Source organism: Hydractinia symbiolongicarpus, chromosome 8, assembly GCF_029227915.1.
Source record: "Hydractinia symbiolongicarpus strain clone_291-10 chromosome 8, HSymV2.1, whole genome shotgun sequence".
Classification (NCBI taxonomy): domain Eukaryota; kingdom Metazoa; phylum Cnidaria; class Hydrozoa; order Anthoathecata; family Hydractiniidae; genus Hydractinia; species Hydractinia symbiolongicarpus.
The window spans coordinates 2,657,321-2,675,223 of NC_079882.1; the positions used below are offsets into that span (position 1 = coordinate 2,657,321).

The 17,903-nt window shown below is 33.3% G+C and overlaps 2 protein-coding genes across 2 annotated transcripts in view; one reads left to right on the forward strand and one right to left on the reverse strand.

Annotated features, from left to right (window-relative positions):
* The window catches only part of LOC130653863 (DENN domain-containing protein 5B-like), a 28,126-nt gene extending 10,277 nt beyond the window's left edge, over positions 1–17,849 (forward strand). Inside the window, exons 2-26 of the mRNA XM_057456362.1 lie at positions 1,898–2,016; positions 3,268–3,380; positions 3,551–4,193; positions 4,322–4,509; positions 4,644–5,700; positions 6,397–6,477; positions 6,553–6,613; positions 6,820–6,913; positions 6,988–7,029; positions 7,261–7,374; positions 7,830–7,982; positions 8,769–8,825; positions 8,897–8,996; positions 9,179–9,443; positions 12,648–12,776; positions 13,179–13,300; positions 14,295–14,437; positions 14,808–14,859; positions 14,983–15,049; positions 15,147–15,259; positions 15,500–15,583; positions 16,178–16,254; positions 16,580–16,703; positions 17,001–17,163; positions 17,442–17,849. Of these exons, the coding sequence (XP_057312345.1) occupies positions 1,902–2,016; positions 3,268–3,380; positions 3,551–4,193; positions 4,322–4,509; positions 4,644–5,700; positions 6,397–6,477; positions 6,553–6,613; positions 6,820–6,913; positions 6,988–7,029; positions 7,261–7,374; positions 7,830–7,982; positions 8,769–8,825; positions 8,897–8,996; positions 9,179–9,443; positions 12,648–12,776; positions 13,179–13,300; positions 14,295–14,437; positions 14,808–14,859; positions 14,983–15,049; positions 15,147–15,259; positions 15,500–15,583; positions 16,178–16,254; positions 16,580–16,703; positions 17,001–17,163; positions 17,442–17,628 (4,344 nt within the window). The 5' untranslated portion in view covers positions 1,898–1,901 and the 3' untranslated portion in view covers positions 17,629–17,849. The remainder of the gene's footprint in view (positions 1–1,897; positions 2,017–3,267; positions 3,381–3,550; positions 4,194–4,321; positions 4,510–4,643; positions 5,701–6,396; positions 6,478–6,552; positions 6,614–6,819; positions 6,914–6,987; positions 7,030–7,260; positions 7,375–7,829; positions 7,983–8,768; positions 8,826–8,896; positions 8,997–9,178; positions 9,444–12,647; positions 12,777–13,178; positions 13,301–14,294; positions 14,438–14,807; positions 14,860–14,982; positions 15,050–15,146; positions 15,260–15,499; positions 15,584–16,177; positions 16,255–16,579; positions 16,704–17,000; positions 17,164–17,441) is intronic.
* LOC130653871 (uncharacterized) lies at positions 9,276–12,478 on the reverse strand. Its single transcript, XM_057456372.1, has 2 exons — positions 12,311–12,478; positions 9,276–11,733 (listed from the first exon to the last, which is right to left on the reverse strand). Exon 2 carries the CDS (start codon positions 11,731–11,733, stop codon positions 10,663–10,665), a length of 1,071 nt encoding a protein of 356 aa, XP_057312355.1. The 5' UTR covers positions 12,311–12,478; the 3' UTR covers positions 9,276–10,662.
* Positions 17,850–17,903: the final 54 nt, after the last annotated feature.

Sequence of the window (17,903 nt, forward strand, 5' to 3'; positions counted from 1 at the left end):
GCACATGAGACAACAACGTTGCTCACATCAGACAAAAGGTCGGAAGGTTTGGAAGGGATTTTTTGACTACATATTCATTATAATCCAGAGATCTCATCTGGAAGTGTTTATAATCACATCAAAGGCCTCCATCAACAAATCAAATTCACTGATAGCATTGCTTTCCTTGACACATTGGTGAAATGCAAGAACGGTACAATTTCAGTTTCAGTGTATCAGAAACCCAGCCACACTGACTGGTACCTTTACTCAATCAGAAATATTGCAAAGAAAGTGTCATTTTTTCATTGTTAAATTGTGCAAACAACGTAGTTAGTGATGAAAAGGAGAAGAAACGGGAGATTGGACATGTAAAGAATGCATTGATCACAAATGGATAAAGCCAAAAAGTCACATAAGTAGAAAAAAAAATAAGGAGAAAAGCTAATGTAGCTAATAATAAAGCATCAGTGATCAGTGAAGCTCACATCACCAGCATTTCTTTCGTTTGTCCCAGGCACCAGTGAGATCCTTCAACAAGTTCTAAAAAAATACAAGATTAAATGCATTTTCTACTCTACGGAAACACTATGTATAGCATTTTGTCTAAACTAAAAGAAGATCACGCCACTGTCATTTGTGATGCTGTATATATAGATGCAAAAGAAGAAAATTTAAGCAACAAGTTCAAGAACATGCTTGCAGTATAAAAAGGAGATGTGAAAAAGAACAAAATTTAAGACGGCAGATGAAGCAATAGTCTGATTGGTTAAATTTTATGAAATTTAATCCTCTGGAAATTATAAATACATCTCCAACATCATTATACTTTGCCTGATGAGGGGAGATGGAACTTTCAAAACATCGTCTGCTAAACTATATCATCAAGAAATAAAAACCTAAAATATTAAAAATAATAAAAAATATTAAAAAATTAATATGAATACTGAACTGACAAACCGAAACAATGTGTGTTTTTTATTTATTAGATAAAGTAGATTTTGTTCACAGAAAATTATTGGAATTGTAGAACTGCATATGCCCTGTATGTGTTTACTTCCAAAATTTAATTAAAAACAAATTGACATGCATACCCTAACTAAGGTGATTGTCAGCAAAATTTAAAGAGGCCTGGGATTTAGAAATGAGTACCATCTTGACATAGTTTTTGTATCCCTGGTCTGAAATTACTGATGACAGAAAATTTCAACAGTCTTTTAATGCTAGTCTTTATAATGACATTAATTATGCAGCTGAATTAAGTCTAAAAATCTTAGTGTGAATATCATGAACAAAAAGAGTTTTGTTAACTAATTTTTGACTAATTATTTTTTCCATGTTCCCTATATACATATTTTTATTCGTTATACATTTGGTTATACATTTGGTGATGTCAACTTACGCAAATATAGTCTGTATTTGTCTTTCATTTTTTTAAATCAACTTGTCGTGGAAATTGGTATTGTCGTAACTCTTAACGCGAGAGTTTTGATTTAAAGGAAAATATTGTGAAATATTGTGAAAAAGGTCACTTTACACAGAGTGTTGCAAAAATTTAGAACATGGCTGTTTTCAGATGTCTTAAATAATTCGTGCTCTTCCCTATTTTATAATAGTAATAATATTTGAGCTGCTTGTCCGTTGACATACTCTGTTCATTCTCTGGTTGTTCTGTTGAAACTACTGACTCGTTGCTGACACTCTGGATGTTTTGTGAAATCTGGTGTTTACCTGTTTTAGTCCTCACAACTAGCACTTAAAACAGACAAAGTTTTTCTCAGATATATCCTTAAATTGTCTTTTGCAGTCTTCTATCAGTTCGAATCTTTCGTTTTGATGTTTGTTATATTTTTCCTAATGGACAGAAAGCAGATTTTAGTGAAATTATTTTATGTATTTTATATCCTTTTTTTTTTAGAATAATGTCTTTGCATCGTAAAGCATCTAATGATACAGCACCAGCAGAGAGATTTGCAGATTATTTCGTTGTTTGTGGTCTAGATGAAGTTGAAGGACTTGAACCTCACCAGTCCGGTGGTAAACATTTTTTTTACATGAGTAATTTTTTCCCACGTTTCCTTGGTTTTTATCCTACACAAATAATGTTTTGCTAATTAACTTGTACCAGTGTAGCTATGTGATAGGGAGTTTGCTGCATAATCATGTTGGGCATGGTTTACATCACAGACATGCTAACTAGTATAAAAATAGATAACTATTATATTAGTAGACTAAGTTTTTTGAGCAATATCAATTTATCTCACATGGAAATCAATGTTATCTTTCTTATTTTTTTCAGTAAAAAATAACCAAAATATTTAAAAAGACAAGATAAAATAGATAAAAAAGATTTTGTAAAATATGCATTTATAAACTTAATCTATTTATTCAGATTGCTTGCCCAGTCTAAATTAATGTAACCTTGGGCAAGAAATTTATTGCTTTGGTGTTATTTCTTATTGATAGGCTTGAAATACTGAACCAGACAAAAATCTGGCTCCCTAAAGATGATATTTTTTTCCTTATAAAGAACGCACAAATTAGGTGGCAGCTGTCAAAATGTTTTCATTACAAAGTTTAATGTCCATAGTTTTAGTTAGTAAAGCCATTGCAGTGCATTTATATTTTTCACAATTAATGTTTAAACTTGCACAGCAAGTTATTTCACTTTACCTAGATGTGCAGCATGGTTTACTTGAACTTAAGTTCTCAACGCTTGGTCACTTGACTACTCTCTTATAATAATACACTAATTGCATGTGTCTGTCTGTAACAGGCAATGTAGACGTGTTCATTTTTCTTCAAATCAGCTAAAAAAATGCTTTGTTAATTTCTTTTACATTACAGCACAACTCCAATGAAATAGATTGACATCAATACATTAAATAAGAATAGTAAAGCCACAATGCTTTATTAAAATTTATGTAAAACCTTTTTATATGAACGCGCAGATAATGTCATCCTTTTTAGTCCTAATATGTCTTTACCAGTTCTTTGATAGCCCACGATCTTAAGTCTTATTTTGATCAGTATTTTAAATTCTACACAATGAAAGAAACAAGTTAACAGGATGCTATCATAATGTCTGTAACAGTTATCCTCTTAATTAATATTCCCAATATTTTTAACTTTTCAAGTGCCTTTAATACAGTATGGGTCAACCCATGCCATTGGATAGGAAACCCCCTTATATATGTATGTGTATTTATGGGGAGCACATGATCACACATGGTATTAAATATGGAGCAATAATAAGAAGTAGACTGTTTTCTATTACTGCTAATTTAGAATCTGACTTGAGTGCACTAACACCTTTGCAGTTATCTTACAAGCCAAATGTGTTGTGGCACTATCCTGAGAATGATCCTACAAATGTATTTGATCCTGATGGCATAAAAATTGTGAGTTTACTTCTTTAGCTGTTATTTCTATGCCATTTTATATTACATGACATATTATTTATAATTAGGTAAAAAATATGTGCAGAGGTGTTATATCAACAGTGTTTTGCCTCATGTTTGACATTTTTAATTTTTACATGTGCATACATTTTATTTATTTATATGTATAGCTTTGTATGCCACGTGGTTGTTACTTTCGGAAAACTATTGCCAAGAAAAAAGAAAGGTTCCATTCTTTCTTGCAAACAAGAGAAGATGGTACAAAAATTTATGGCTTTGTCTTGACGTTTTATGAAAGGATTAAAAACGATAAAATGGTTCTTGCTATGGATACTCTGTTTCGTATGTTCGATAACGAATCTTTGTTAAAATCACCCAGTCGGAGTTCTAAACAAGAATCTAAAGAGAGTCGCCTGAAAAGAACACGTAGTTATTATTCTTACAGTAAGGAACGAGAGGAATTATATGTTACAAAATGTATATGTTTAGTTATGAAAAAACCATATGTAACAATTGCTCGACGATGTCTGGAGAATATTTTATACACTGCTTTAAATGAAACAGAAAGCACTTTTCCAGTTGAAAGTTATATATATAATGTCTTGTACGAGATACCATCGCCTCCACCAGGTCGAGCCATGAAATATATTTCACTGGAAGGTGATCCAGTTATTGTATTAAATCCAAACGTAAATGAACTTCCCTTTTTTGACTATTCAATGATAGAAGTTTTAATGACATTGGGTTTTGATAATTTGGTTGATTTGTTTACATGCATGCTCCTGGAACATCAAATTTTGTTTCTTTCAAATGGTGAGTTTTATTGCATTTTAGTCACACTAAAAAATAGCTAGAATGTTTTTTTAAGAAATGCAAGTTGACTGCTTATTAGTATGATATTGTACAGTATATACCAAACAAATATTTTGTTATGTTTCTAGATATACATAAGTTAATGCTGATTGCAGAATCTTTAACTGCGCTATTCTTTCCTTTGTTATGGCAACATGTTTATGTACCTGTTCTTCCACCATCTTTGCTTCATTTTCTTGATGCACCAGTTCCGTTTATAATGGGGTTGTATTACGAGACAGAAGAAGAAAAAAATAGACTGGAAATTCCATGTGAGGTAGGCAAATAGAATATAAATGTAAACAAGGGTAAAATCTACAACATTAAAGGAACGAAATGTTGTAATGAAAAAAAACATAAGAGTTGATTATTAATAATATGTTAAAATTATAACATTTATTTTATTTTTAGGGCGGTTTATGCTTACTAGACATTGACAACAATGAGATACAGCTTCCTCAAGAAATACCTGAACTTCCCGGTCGAACGGATCTTATAAATGAACTAAAAGCAATGGCAACTAAATATGGAATACACCCACCTGAAGGTTCAATCTCTTTTAAAAATGAATTATCAGGAAGTGCTCAATCTGGATTAGATTCAACTTTAGATCAAACACACTCTGATTCTGAACAGAGCTCTTCCCTTGACACCTCCTTGACAGATCATTCACTTACAGGCACTTGGCCAAGAAAAAAAAATAGATCAGGCCAAGAAAATGGACAGGGAATGATCGGATCACCTGCTATTAACAGAAGAATGGCATCTGCCAATTCACCTTTGACTGCCAGAAAAAAATTTCCTGCCAGCAACTGGGCGGGTGAGATGACTCCCCAAGTGCATAGAGATGCAACTGACAACTATGCACCTAATAATGGTTTAGTAGATGATAATTCGTCTTCAAACTCTTCTCCTCGTCCTGTGAATCCAAGACTTGCAGCTATGATGGCGCTAGCTGAGAAAGCAGGACTAAATACCACAGAGATACTTAAAAATCAGAAAATTCAAGAAAACAGTGTTTCCGAGAATTTGTCAAAAAAAGATGATTTATTTGTGCTGAATACTCGTGCCTTAACAGTATCACGTAAACAGCAACACGAAAATGAATTTAATATTGTTGTCAGAGAACTTTTTGTTAACTGCTTTACTCAAATGCTTGTGGACTATGAGCATTTTGTTATACTGCCAAGACAAACCAAAGAAGATTGGCTAAATAACCGTGAACATATGCAAAATTTTGATAAAGCTTCTTTTCTATCTGATCAATCTTTTTTAAATCTTCCATTTATGACATTATTTGTTGAAAGCCAAGGTTTTGCTAGTTTGATAGACATGAAAATTATGGCATTGTGGGAAGAATGTGATCCAAGATTAACTTATTTCGACAAACGTATTGATAAACTAAAAGTTAAACTTGGGATAATAAGAAGCCATGCTTACGAAAAATGCACCAGTATAAATTCTGCTGGTATGAATTTTTATTTTTATATTCTTTTTTTAAAAATGCGAACCCTGATGTTTATTGTGTTGAAAGTGGATTGCAGATACTCCTAATGAATTTTCAATTGTCAGCTAGAACATTGAATAAATCAATACATTTTGAATAACAATTTTTTGAGAAAAAAGAACTATGCTTCAAGAAAACACAAACACTGAGTTGAATGTCTATACAATGCTAAGTTTTGTTCACATTGGTGACAACAATATGCATAAGTTTCTAATGTGGTATATTGCACTACAAAAGATACTATATTATTTTGATTTTTATTAAAAAAAATACAAAATAGTAGTTAATTATATAAAAAAGGCAGGGACCTAAATTCTAGCATAGTATTGATAAATATTTTAAGTTTGTTTATTGGTGTTCGTTAATTTCCTTCTTTTCTTTTTCTTTTTTTGTTTTGATTTGTTTTTTTGACCAAATATTTTTCTCTGTTACATTATCTTTTTACAGACAGTCGTGAATGTAAATTGGGTTCTGGCGCCGAAAATATTAATGATGATTTCTTATGCTTAGGCCTAGGTTTTTACTTTATGTGTATATAAAGCAGGAAGTAACTCACCTTTTGCACTTAGCTATAGAAATCCAAATTCATTACCGTGAAACTGTAGTATTAGCATCCTCAATAAAACATACATGTAACTTTTTTTCTTCTTCATTTAGTTGAGACGTACGTAAAAAGATGCAGTCATATTGATCACAACGCAGCTCAACCACACGCATTGAAAGTTGAGATTACACGAGGTGTGCACTGTTACCAACTTCTTCCTCTTACTATGTTATCCCAACTTCTTTTAATCGATGTCTTGTTCACTTTAGAAAGAGCAAATGGATACTTTCCAATTCCAGAAAAAGCTGGCATGGTGGAAACGAAAAGAAAGTAGGAACATTTACAAAGCACATACAAATATTTTTGTATCAGCAAAAAATATGTTCATACCACGATATAAACAGCGTGCAAAGATGCAAAACTAAAAATATAGTTTTCTTATCAAAATGAATATTTTGCCAATAATAACCATGGAGTGATGCTTGCAAGTCTACAAACTAGGACTTGATTTTTTTTATTGACTGTTTATTCCTTAGAAAAGCTGGCAGGATAAATTGGCGTAAACGAGACAAATTGCAACAACAGAACGAACATATTTCAATAAACGAAGCAATTAAAGTTAGTCATGCTGTAAGTAAACAACACATTACAACAAATATAAAAAAAAAGATGAGAGTCTTGTTGTTCATTCTTATTTATTTTAGGAAGGTCAAAAAATTAAAGAGAAGCTTGCTGAAAAAGTCAAGGTACAATTACTTTTCTAATTTTTTTGTAGTATTAATAATTTCTATTGATGTGATTCCATTTGTTGAAGAAAAACATGCAGAATTAAAAGTTTACCCCAACATAATACCATTATCTTACAGAGAATAGAAATTGATCAGCTACTGTTACTTTTTATGTAACTTCTGCAAGTCTACGATCATCGCTGTTACTTTCACCTTCTTAGTTGAAGTTTGCTACTCCAATATTTCTAGAAATATATGCAAGAAAGTAAAATGATCACCAAAGACACATCAGCAGTTGCAGGTGGTGCTCACAAAACATTGTCTGCATTTGCTGATAAGTTACTGAAAGAGTGTAAAATAAAGGTTTGTTATGAAGAAAATTAAATACGTTAATGTCTGCTACCTTTGCTTACTCTTTTAAAGCACCTTGAATGAGATGTTGGCACTGTAATTTTTGTGTTTGAGCTCCCAAGATCATAATCTACGTCATGTAAGGAAATCTTTTTATCTGTCTTAAAATAATATTTTTATTCCTTATTGTGTTTTCCTGATTTTTTTTTTTTTAAAACCTGGTTGGGTGGCTGTATAGTTTCTGATTAAACCAACAGCTTTACTTTGGTGACAAATTTATTTCCACCTCAATGTTCCTTAAAGATTTCATAATAGTAAAAAAGCATGTTAATTTTTTTAACATTGCTGAAAAGAAAGACGCCAAGCTTTGATCTAAAAGCAAATAATTTTGTACAAGAATGCATTTTATCTCAGTCATAAATTATTGTCCACAAAGCTTTTTTACTTTATTTATTTGTTTATTTTAGACCAAACGACTGGTTGTACTGAAGTTAGGCCAGGAAGCTGTAGAACTTGGCCATGCTGGTTCCAACACACTTGGTATTGAGGAAAACACGTTAATTGCAAGTCTATGTGATTTGTTGGAACGTGTATGGAGTCATGGTGTACAACTAAGAAAAGTAAGTAAATTGATTTGTTGGTTTCTCACAAAGGTTTATTTATAACTTTTTGAACTTCGTCGTGTGTGTGTGTTAATGTGTGTAAAAGGAGTTGATGTAAAAACTGTTATGAACACAACTAATTTTTATCAATTAGTCAGCGTTGTCCAGTGTATTTACTAGCCTTCTACACTGTTCTAAAATTAGAAAAGTTTCCTTCGTTTAGTTTTCGATTAGTTTTATTAAAGTATGTGTGTATCTATGGTGAGAGACACCAGATACAAGTGGTTAGTGTTCTTTCGCTCTCTAAAACCTTTAATTATTTTTCCCAAAGTTGGCAAGTCATAATATTTGACGAAAATTAAATTTCGCGAATTTTGAGAAAAATCAATTTGGTGACATTTTGTTTCTCAATGCTGTTGATTTTTACTGGTTCACCAACAGTTTTCTAAAATAAAGACTGTTGAAGTTGAAATTCACACATGTTGTTCTTCAAAAGGGAAAAAAAATCTTTTTTACAAGATTTAATTTTTTTAAATGCTAGAATTAATTTTTACGAATCGAGAGTAGCAAGTATTCCAATAATTTTCGCGGGAGCTAATTTTCGCAAAATTGTCAAAAAACCCTCGAATTTTGCGAAAATTAATTCCTTTAAAAATTAATTCCGTTCAGGTCTTTTTTTCTGAAACACCACCTGTTATTTTCACTTTTAACGTCGAAACTTAGACTGTGAAATCTTAGTAAAGAAGACTTGATCAGCCGTGCAGTTTGTTGTCTTAATATCACAGTGACTTAATGTTTTTTTAGTTAGAATTTGGCGGTAAGGAATCATCTAGATCTAAGTTCGTGCAACGAATGAGACAGGTAAGGTCATGTTTGCTTTTGTTTTTAATTGCGCACTTCATGGAAATTAAAGCTTTCTATATTTGTTTCAGTCAAAATCAGCTCTGTGGTCGCATTTGATAGCGTTCTATCAGAAGGAGAGTGAAAGGCTTGCTGCTGTGTATGGTCTCTCAAATGTTGAAAATGTAGCCGGTATGTTATTACTCGGTTTTTTAGTGGGGGACAAATAGTCTCATCACGGCACCAGTATTGTGTGTGAGATACTACTGAGAGATATTTCAGTCTTGCTATTTTGATTGTCCATCGTTCTTTCGCAAAGAGTAAATTTACAGGTTATAAAAGAAGCCAGGATAAGAAAAAACTTTTTTTCCTAGAGGAAATTAAAAAACTTATTGTGGAAGCCAACAAACAGCCACCAAAAAAACACAGCACCGTGGACGCACTTACTGAAAATCTAACTAGAGCTATTCGCAGTAAAAGTCCCGACTTTGATAACGAAGCATCGCAAAATAAAGAATTGGAACGCCTCATGGAAGAACACGCACCCACCTCACTACCGAACACGCCCACCATGCCCAGTGCGGAATCAAGACGCCAACAAGAACTTTTGGATAGAGTTGGATTTTTAAATAATTTAAAGTAGGTTTGTTTTCATTCTTATTTATGTAATTTCTTGAACTTGTAGCACTCGTGCTATTAGACCGTAACATTCACAACAGGCTAGTACCAAATACTTTAAAATTTCTGTGCGACGGCTCCGTCTCTCACCGTTCTTACAGACTGAGGAAAGTAGCGTAATTCGGGGCAAGACGAGTCACTTAAGGGAACAAACGTAAAAAAAAAACTAAGAAGACAATGGTTTTTTGAAAAAATTTTAATACAGGCTTAAACAATGATACAAAACCTTAAAACAAACCAAAAAAAATTTACAGAAAAAAATAAACATGGCTGCCATTTTATTTGATATACTGCAATAGTGTGGTGACTCATCTTACCCCAACAGTTGGGGCAAGATGGGTCACTATAGAAATCCAGGAACAAAGGAGAAAATATCGAGTTTTTAAACTTCTATTAGATGTCTGACAGAAGTAAAATTTAGTATCACTACTTAGTAGCAACAAGTTGGCAGGTTAAATGAAAATAAAGTACTAAAATATAGCTATAAAAATCCTAACCGTATATAAATTGTATATAAAATAATTAAAATAAAAAACATAAAAATAAAATTAGTCACAGAAGTCACAAATAGGTTTATCTGAAGAACAACATAGTTCATGAAGCCATACTGAACATTTTATACACTGTATCCAGTTTTCTCCTGGCAATGACTCGTGCCACCAATCACCGCAAACTAAACATTCGCAATCTTCTACAACCGGTGGTGTCGTTTTTGTTTTAGTCGTTTTTTTCTTTTTTAATGTTTCTTTTTTCGCCTTTGGTTGTTTCTTCGAATTTGATAGTTTCTTTGTCTCAGTCTCAGATTTCTCCAAAGATAACTTATATGGTGATCCTGTAATAATTTCTGATTCTTCACTTCGCTTCGTTTATTTTTTTCAACAATATCGGGAACTTTTAAATTTTCCCTAAAACTCACCGGCGTTGAATGAACAATCATGTCAATGGCATCAACACTGGATCCAGCTTGCGATGAAGATGCAATAGGCTCTTCTGTAATGCTGCTAACATCTGGGGTAGCAAGTGGTTCTCTCGGATCTGACAAAAATTCTTTTTCTGGCAAAATTGATGCATCGTAAGGAAAAATTCCAGTGCATCGAAAACCGGATATCGCGTTTTCAATTGTGGCTGCCTTAAGATATGCAGTGTTAAACAAGGCACCAATTTTGTCAATAGTGATTCTTCAGGCAGGATGTAGTCGCATCCAAGAAGTACAAGCTGTATTAAAAGCAACTTTGAGCGGTTTAAAAAATGTCCGATCAAGAGGCTGCAATTTATGTGAGGTGTGTGGTGGAAGGGAGACAATCTCAATGCCATTATCTCGTGCAAAGTCTATAAGTCCAATATTTTTTGTATGGCTTTTGTGCCCATCTAAAATTAAAAGGACACGATCATCCTTTGTCGGCTTAGTATGCTCAGCAAAATGCTTAAGGTAGGTCATAAACAATTCCGTATTTATCCACCCACTATCAGAAACTTCATTTAGTGTTCCAACTGGAGCACCTTCGGTTAGATCTTGCCTTTTTCTTTTACGTTTGAAAATCATCATTGGTGGAACATAACTGCCCGTAGCACTGCAACAAACAACAATGGTAGTCGTTACACCTCTTTCGCCACTTGTTGCGGTGGCTACAACACGCTTGCCCTTTGGTGCCAACACCTTTATTGGTTTATGAACACATGTTAAACCAGATTCATCAACATTAAATATTCGGTGTGGCCTAATGTTAAATTTCTCTAAGACTGTTTTAAGATTTTCGAAATATCGGTCGATGGAGGTTTTGTTTAGTCCGAACACTCTATTTAATGAAACAGCCTCTGGTTTTCGTAATGACAATGTCTGCCGACGTTTAAGAAAACCTGACACAAAATCACGTCCTGCCATTTGATGAACTTTATTAAAAGGGTGCTTAATTTTATTCCTTTCACAATATTCATATATAACCCTTCTTAGTTCATTTATGGATAATCCATAAAAAGAATTGTCTAGAGCAAGTATATATGACTCTAGATCAGTCTCTTGTTCTTCAGTCAGGACAGTACGGATAGGACCCAATTGTTTTTTATGCATATTTTCTCCCGAAAGTTGCTTTAGCTGTCCATTACAACATCGACGTAGAGACTCTAAAGGAACATTGAAAGATGAAGCAGCTTTTCGTATCGACATTTCTTTTCTTTTTACACATTCAATTGCTGTTTTCATTTGATCCTCGTTCCAATTTCCTCGATTTGTCTTTCGTACATAGTTTCGCATCTTAAAGAAACAAATGAGAAATAAGAGCCACATATTAGCAGCTACATAGTAGGAGGTCACAGGCCTTGGTGGTGTATATATATTGGAAATGAAAAGGAGCTCATCACAGTCAGGTAGCTATACACGTAGCCAAACCAGGTAAACTTATCAAATTTTCTTGAACAGTTCGCATTAAACACAGACTTAATAAAGGAGTTTGCTAATTTAATAAACAAAATTTCTTAGTACATGGTGGCTTAGTAGGTATTAGCTACCTAACCAGCCTTTCTTTAGTGACTGGATGGACTAGGTAAACTACAGTGTAAAATGTAAGCATGAGAAGAGCAGATATTCACTAATTTTTATTCATTGTGTGACCCATCTTACCCCAAGTACCCCTTTGGAGAAAACCCTAAATTATTTTCATATTGGAAAAAGTTTGACATTTTGTGTTGATATGTTTAGGTTTAGCTAGGATTAAAGTTTCTAAAACATATAGCTATGCTGTGCTTACTACAGTATTTGAGGAGCATAGAGAAATTTCCTAACATGTGTTTCATATAACAAAAATAAAAAAATAGTTTAAAAATTACGGTACCTTTATTTTTTCTTTGTAATATCTCAATCGTTGGTTACAGTAAAGTTTCAGCTGTTGAATGGCGCTCAGAGATGATGTAACTTAAACAATAGCCCTTTAGATAACTATTTTACCGAATCAATCTCGGCCAAACAAGAGATTTTAAAATCTGACTCGTCTTACCCCGCCGACCCGTCTTGCCCCGAATTACGCTAACGACGGAGATAGCAAGGGCAGCATGAGAGTTTACACCAGAAAGAACTCTCATGTAATATTTTCTATTTTTAATGTTGTTCATATTTCTTTTATTCATATATTATGAGGTGGTAAAAAAATGGTTGTTGTTTGTGTTACATAGGACAGTTATCGACATGAAGGAAATAAAAACAGACACTGGATATGCTAGAGCCTGGACCCGACTTGCTTTAGAGAAAAAAGTTCTCGCCAAAGAGCTTAAACTTTTATTAAGTCAAAAGAAATTGCTCAAGTAAGTCTGTTTTATTTTGAAAGTAATTTTTAGAATCCGTCTATCTTTAGACTTAAATTCCGCGATTGAATAATTTTGTTTCTGCCGTTGGTGTAATTGGCTATATGTCAGTTTGCTGCCAGAAATGAACGTTCCTCCTATGGCCAATCAAAATCTTCGGCCAAAATTCATAAAATTAGGCAAAAGGCTTTTTTCCATTTGACTGCATTTTTCGTCATTACGCAAAAAAAAACATGGGCTGCACTTGGACAAAACCTCTACTTTTTTTAACTGCGCACACCTAAAAGGCTTTTAACCTTTCTGTGCGTTTAGGCATTGATGCAGAAAAAAATTTGATTTGGTCACGAAGATTTAAATTCACTCGTTGTTTTTTAATATTTTGTTATTTCTTTTGAATTGTAGTTCACGTTATAAAGAATACTCTTTCATAAGAACAGACGATGAAATGGAGCAGTTTCTGTATCATTTGCTCTCACTCAATGCTGTTGATTTTTACTGCTTCACCAACGGTTTCTCAAGCACGAGTAAGTTTTTTTTCTCGTCAAAACTTACACACAGGAATTTTTAAATCCAATGAGCTCAACGTTTCCTCCATCGAACAGTTTTTAGAGTTGTTCTATCAAGGGAGTGAGTGTTATGTGAAAGACATCAAGAAAATTGTTTACCTTCTACCACAGAAGAAACTATTAAAGGATTTGTGCACCTAATTTGTAAAGTTAATATGGTATTAATATGCACATGTCATGCTAAGTAGCAAGCAAAAAAGTGCATCAAATGTCTTGCTAGAGAGGTCAAAATGATTTGGCTTCAAAAAATACCAGTATTATCACGTATGCAGGAGGATAAAGATTATCTAAAGAGATTAGTGTTGGCCTAAGTGTTTTTATGCACGGATTTATATTTTATCTTCGTTAAGACAGGCATCCTGTGTTCTGTAACAAGATAACCTTTGTTTGATTTATGATTGACATTGCCATGGAAACAAACTCAAATGGCGCTTATTACCATTGTCGAATTAAAAATTTCTTCTTCACAAGCTCAGTGCGACAGGAACACAGAATGAATAGTTGCCAACGTTGAATGTTAATAGCATGCAAAGTCTTAACAAAAAAGAGACTGTTTTTAGAATCGTGGTTGACAGAATAAGATCAACAAAAAAACTATTACCTTTTGCCTGGATATCCTCAATTGCTTACTTTCTTCAGAAATTCTGATAACTGATAGCTATCTAGGTGCCAAAATAAAAAAGTCAAAACCTATTGGTCTAAGCGCATTACCTAACCTAGGCTTTTTTTACTGATATCTCATATCAAACGAAACATAGACAAATAAACAAACAAACAAAAAACAAAAACACATGGCCAGTTTCTCGTCTGCATGAAAGTCGTCATTGCTCCCTTAAAAAATGTTGACATACTTTTTTAATTTCGGCTTCAAATTTGATAATTATTTTCAAAATGAGTGTTTTATGTGAAGAATCTTTTCGATCAAAATAATTAACGACGTATTTATTTACAGTGACCACATACAAAGTTCATATTCTTCTTGGTAAAAACATGGGTTCAGCTAGCACTGCTAATTGTTGGATCAATCTGTCTGGTAGTTTGGCAAATACTGGGACCATTGCTATACCCAGAGGTGACTTAGAGTTCCGCTTTATGGTAAGTTCCCTACCTCGAGTCCTGCTGATTTAGTCTAAGGTATTGTATGCAGACATCTGTTACCTTTTATTTTGGACAAAATAGATAGTTTCCAGTTGTGGAATTACATCTTTTTTCTTTTTAAAACAGAAAAATGCAGAAAAATTAGCTTTAAAGGCATCATTGTTTTAAATATGCAGGTTTCCACGTAAACGAAAGTAGTCGAATCGATTGGCATTAGTCGACATCAATGGATTAATTCGACTAATTTCGCTTAAGTGGAACCTGCCTGTTTCTGATTTTTTTTTCAACCCTTATAATTAATAAAACACAACAAGCTCACACTTGTTCACTTCGTAATCTATTTTAAACAGCATTTCATTTCCTTCAGCACAAGAACCTGGGCATCTTAACTGCTTTAAGGATCGGTCATGACAACACTGGTAAGCCCTGTCAACTCACTTTATTTATTTCTGTCAGGCTAAAGTTGTTTTGCTAACAATTCGCTTGGTTTGTGTAGACAATGAAAGAATTTACTCTCACATTTTATTCGTTTTAAAATACAGGTTTGTCACCTGGCTGGTTTATTGACTTTGTTGCCATAACAAACGAAGTTACAGGTCAGCTGTACAGGTAAGTTTCACTAAGAAACTTTTAAAAACTAAATATTTATTTTCTGGAGTTTAAAACATGGCTATAGTTTTGCTTAACATATTTTTTTGCTGTTCAGATTTCAGTGCGGTCGTTGGCTAGCAAAAAGTCAAGACGATGGTAGTACCGAAAGATTGCTTATTGCTGAAATGGTGAATTTAAAAAGGATGAATGAAAAGAGAACAAATTCCAGTAAGGTTTTATTTTTACCTTCTTTGTCTAAATTTTAGTGATCTTAAGTACGAGCTCTTTAACCATAATTCCACCGAAGGTGCTTGCACTGTAGCTTGCTTGATCAAATTGTTATTTGTTTTGTTATATCATTTGACTCTACGAAAGGATTTTCTCATTGGAAAAAGAGAACCTATACCCTATTTTATCTATAATTTATGTTGTTCCAAAGGGTTTTTTTATAGTTAAATTTTATTTCAGCTTTGTGTCTTGGCATCTCAGACAAACCACCTGTCCCTGCAACTCTACCAACAGTTCGAAGAATGACGTTATTTTCAAAGAAATGTAAATATTCACACTTAGTTTCTTATCCTTTTGTTGCTTATACAAGCAACTCTCGCCACGAGCTTTTTACTTTTTCTAAAAACACTTCCTCTTAAGACATTAACATCAACAGGACTAGGAAAGTTCGTCTCCAGTTAGTATGCAATTCTCAAGGCGTGGCATTTGTTGCCATAGTGAAGAAATTTATTTTGCATATGACTCAGACAGCGGTTAAACTCATAATTTATGCAAACAACCACCAGACCACGAATGTTGTTAAAAAGCATTTAATAGAGTTTTAAACGTAACATTTAATCGTTTTCCAAGTAGAAATGACGCAAATACGATCATAAGAATTTCCATGCATATTCCTACTATCACAATTAGTTGTTTACTCTTTCGCGTATAATCTTTACCTCGAAACATGAAGCACATTAACTTTTTTTTTTCGAGTCAATGACATTGAATTTCATTGTAAAAACATATGTGGTCGCTTTCTGCTAGTATTTTCTCTCGAGTTATTTAAAAAAATAAAATTGCTTTTTAGATAGTTTCAAACATTAGTTAAATTTTTTGTTAACCCGTGTTTTTATTTTTATTTATTTATTTCCGTAGTAACTTCAGGTGACGTTCAAGAAAAGGTGGCTGACGCCGTCAACAATATCGTCAAATTTTTTTATAAAGACAGTGACGTAAGTAATGTTTGCTTGCTGGCTGATCAGCTTTTCTTATGTAGATTTACATCATTACTGTTTTTTAATAACAGTCTGCGAATAAAAAGGTTGTTGATTGATCTATGCCGCTTGCCTGCGTGTACAATGCTTCCACAATATATATCTTGTGGGCTATCAAGCCATGACGTTTTGTTATTTTGAAAAATATAATTTTAAGCACCGGCACGTGACTATTTATTAAATCTGTAAGAAGTTGGTTTGTTTTAAGTAGTACTAGGTTAGTCAGTGTTGTCAAATAAAAACCACCAAATAAGCTGATGTCGCCTCTTCTTATTTCATGTAGGATAACATGACGGACTTACTCTGCGGCGAGGGCGGATTCTGTGATGCGTTACAACTTGTCTTTCAATATGGCTTTAAATCGAGCAGGTTATTTGGGAAGAAGCTCTTTGTATGGGATTACATAGGTAAGTTAGAAAAATACGAGGGTGTCTGTGCATTGCGAAATTAAATACCCTTGAAATTTAAAAAACTAGGCACTCGGGAATATTGTACTCCCGAAATTAGGCTTCTTTTAAAAAATTTTAAAAAACTAGGCACTCGGGAATATTGTACTCCTGAAATTAGGCTTCTTTTAAAAAAATTTAAAAAAGAAGAGGGTATAGTTTCTACTGTACAGACACCATCTGAAATCTATTTCTCAAAACCTTTCAATCTAGTTCCCCTTGCTGTGTGGAATTATTTAAATCTTTGTTTAATTTTAGAAAGAGTGCACGAAGATTTCGTAGGAGTAGCTACTCGATTAGTGTCAGCTGAAGAATTGAACTTGCGAACATCTTTTTGTACTGTTGTACAGACAATAAACACTGCAGATTTATCTATCGGCAAGAATCAGAAGTTTCAGGTCTTTATTTGCTTTGGTTTAAGGTAAAAGATGTGTTTTATTAACGTTTGATGTGGTTGGAGGCTTTTAAATGAACGAGTTCTTAAGCTAACATTGTGGTCGCACTCATTTTTTTGTAATCAAAGTCTAAAAAACACAATTACCTTTGATCATTAACTCTAGGCTCTTAATATTTAATATGAAAGTGAAACACGCCGTGGTTGACATAAACTTTCGTATCAGAGTAAAATGGCGGTTGCAACGTGGTATTTTACGGAATAAAAATATTAAATTTCTAATAACCTTTTTTATTGTTTAATAGGGGTCATCACCTAAAGACGTGGTTCAAATTACTGCATGAGTCATCAGTAACCTCACAGATGTACGAAAGCTCTTCATTCTTTCGTGACGTCAATTTTCTGAATTTTCTTATCGACGTCTTAGAAGCCTTGGCTGAATTTGATGTCGTACTTGACAAGTCTATTACAAGGGGAATTAAAATGAAATAGGTGGTGTGTTCGCATAACATGATCGGTGCAATGTTTTCTGTGTTGGACAGTACTGCTAAATTATGCAGTCAAAGAACGCTTCAAATATGCTAAAGGTTTCATTGCTAAATGAACGTAAACTCTAAAATTTATACAAATAATAGGCTAATATTCAAAGTATAATATGATGGAATAGTTTATATAGTTCAAATTTTTGTACAGATTATTCTTATACAAATCCACCACAAGTGTCAATAATCCCATTTCCTATCCTGTCTGAAAAGAAAATCTATGGC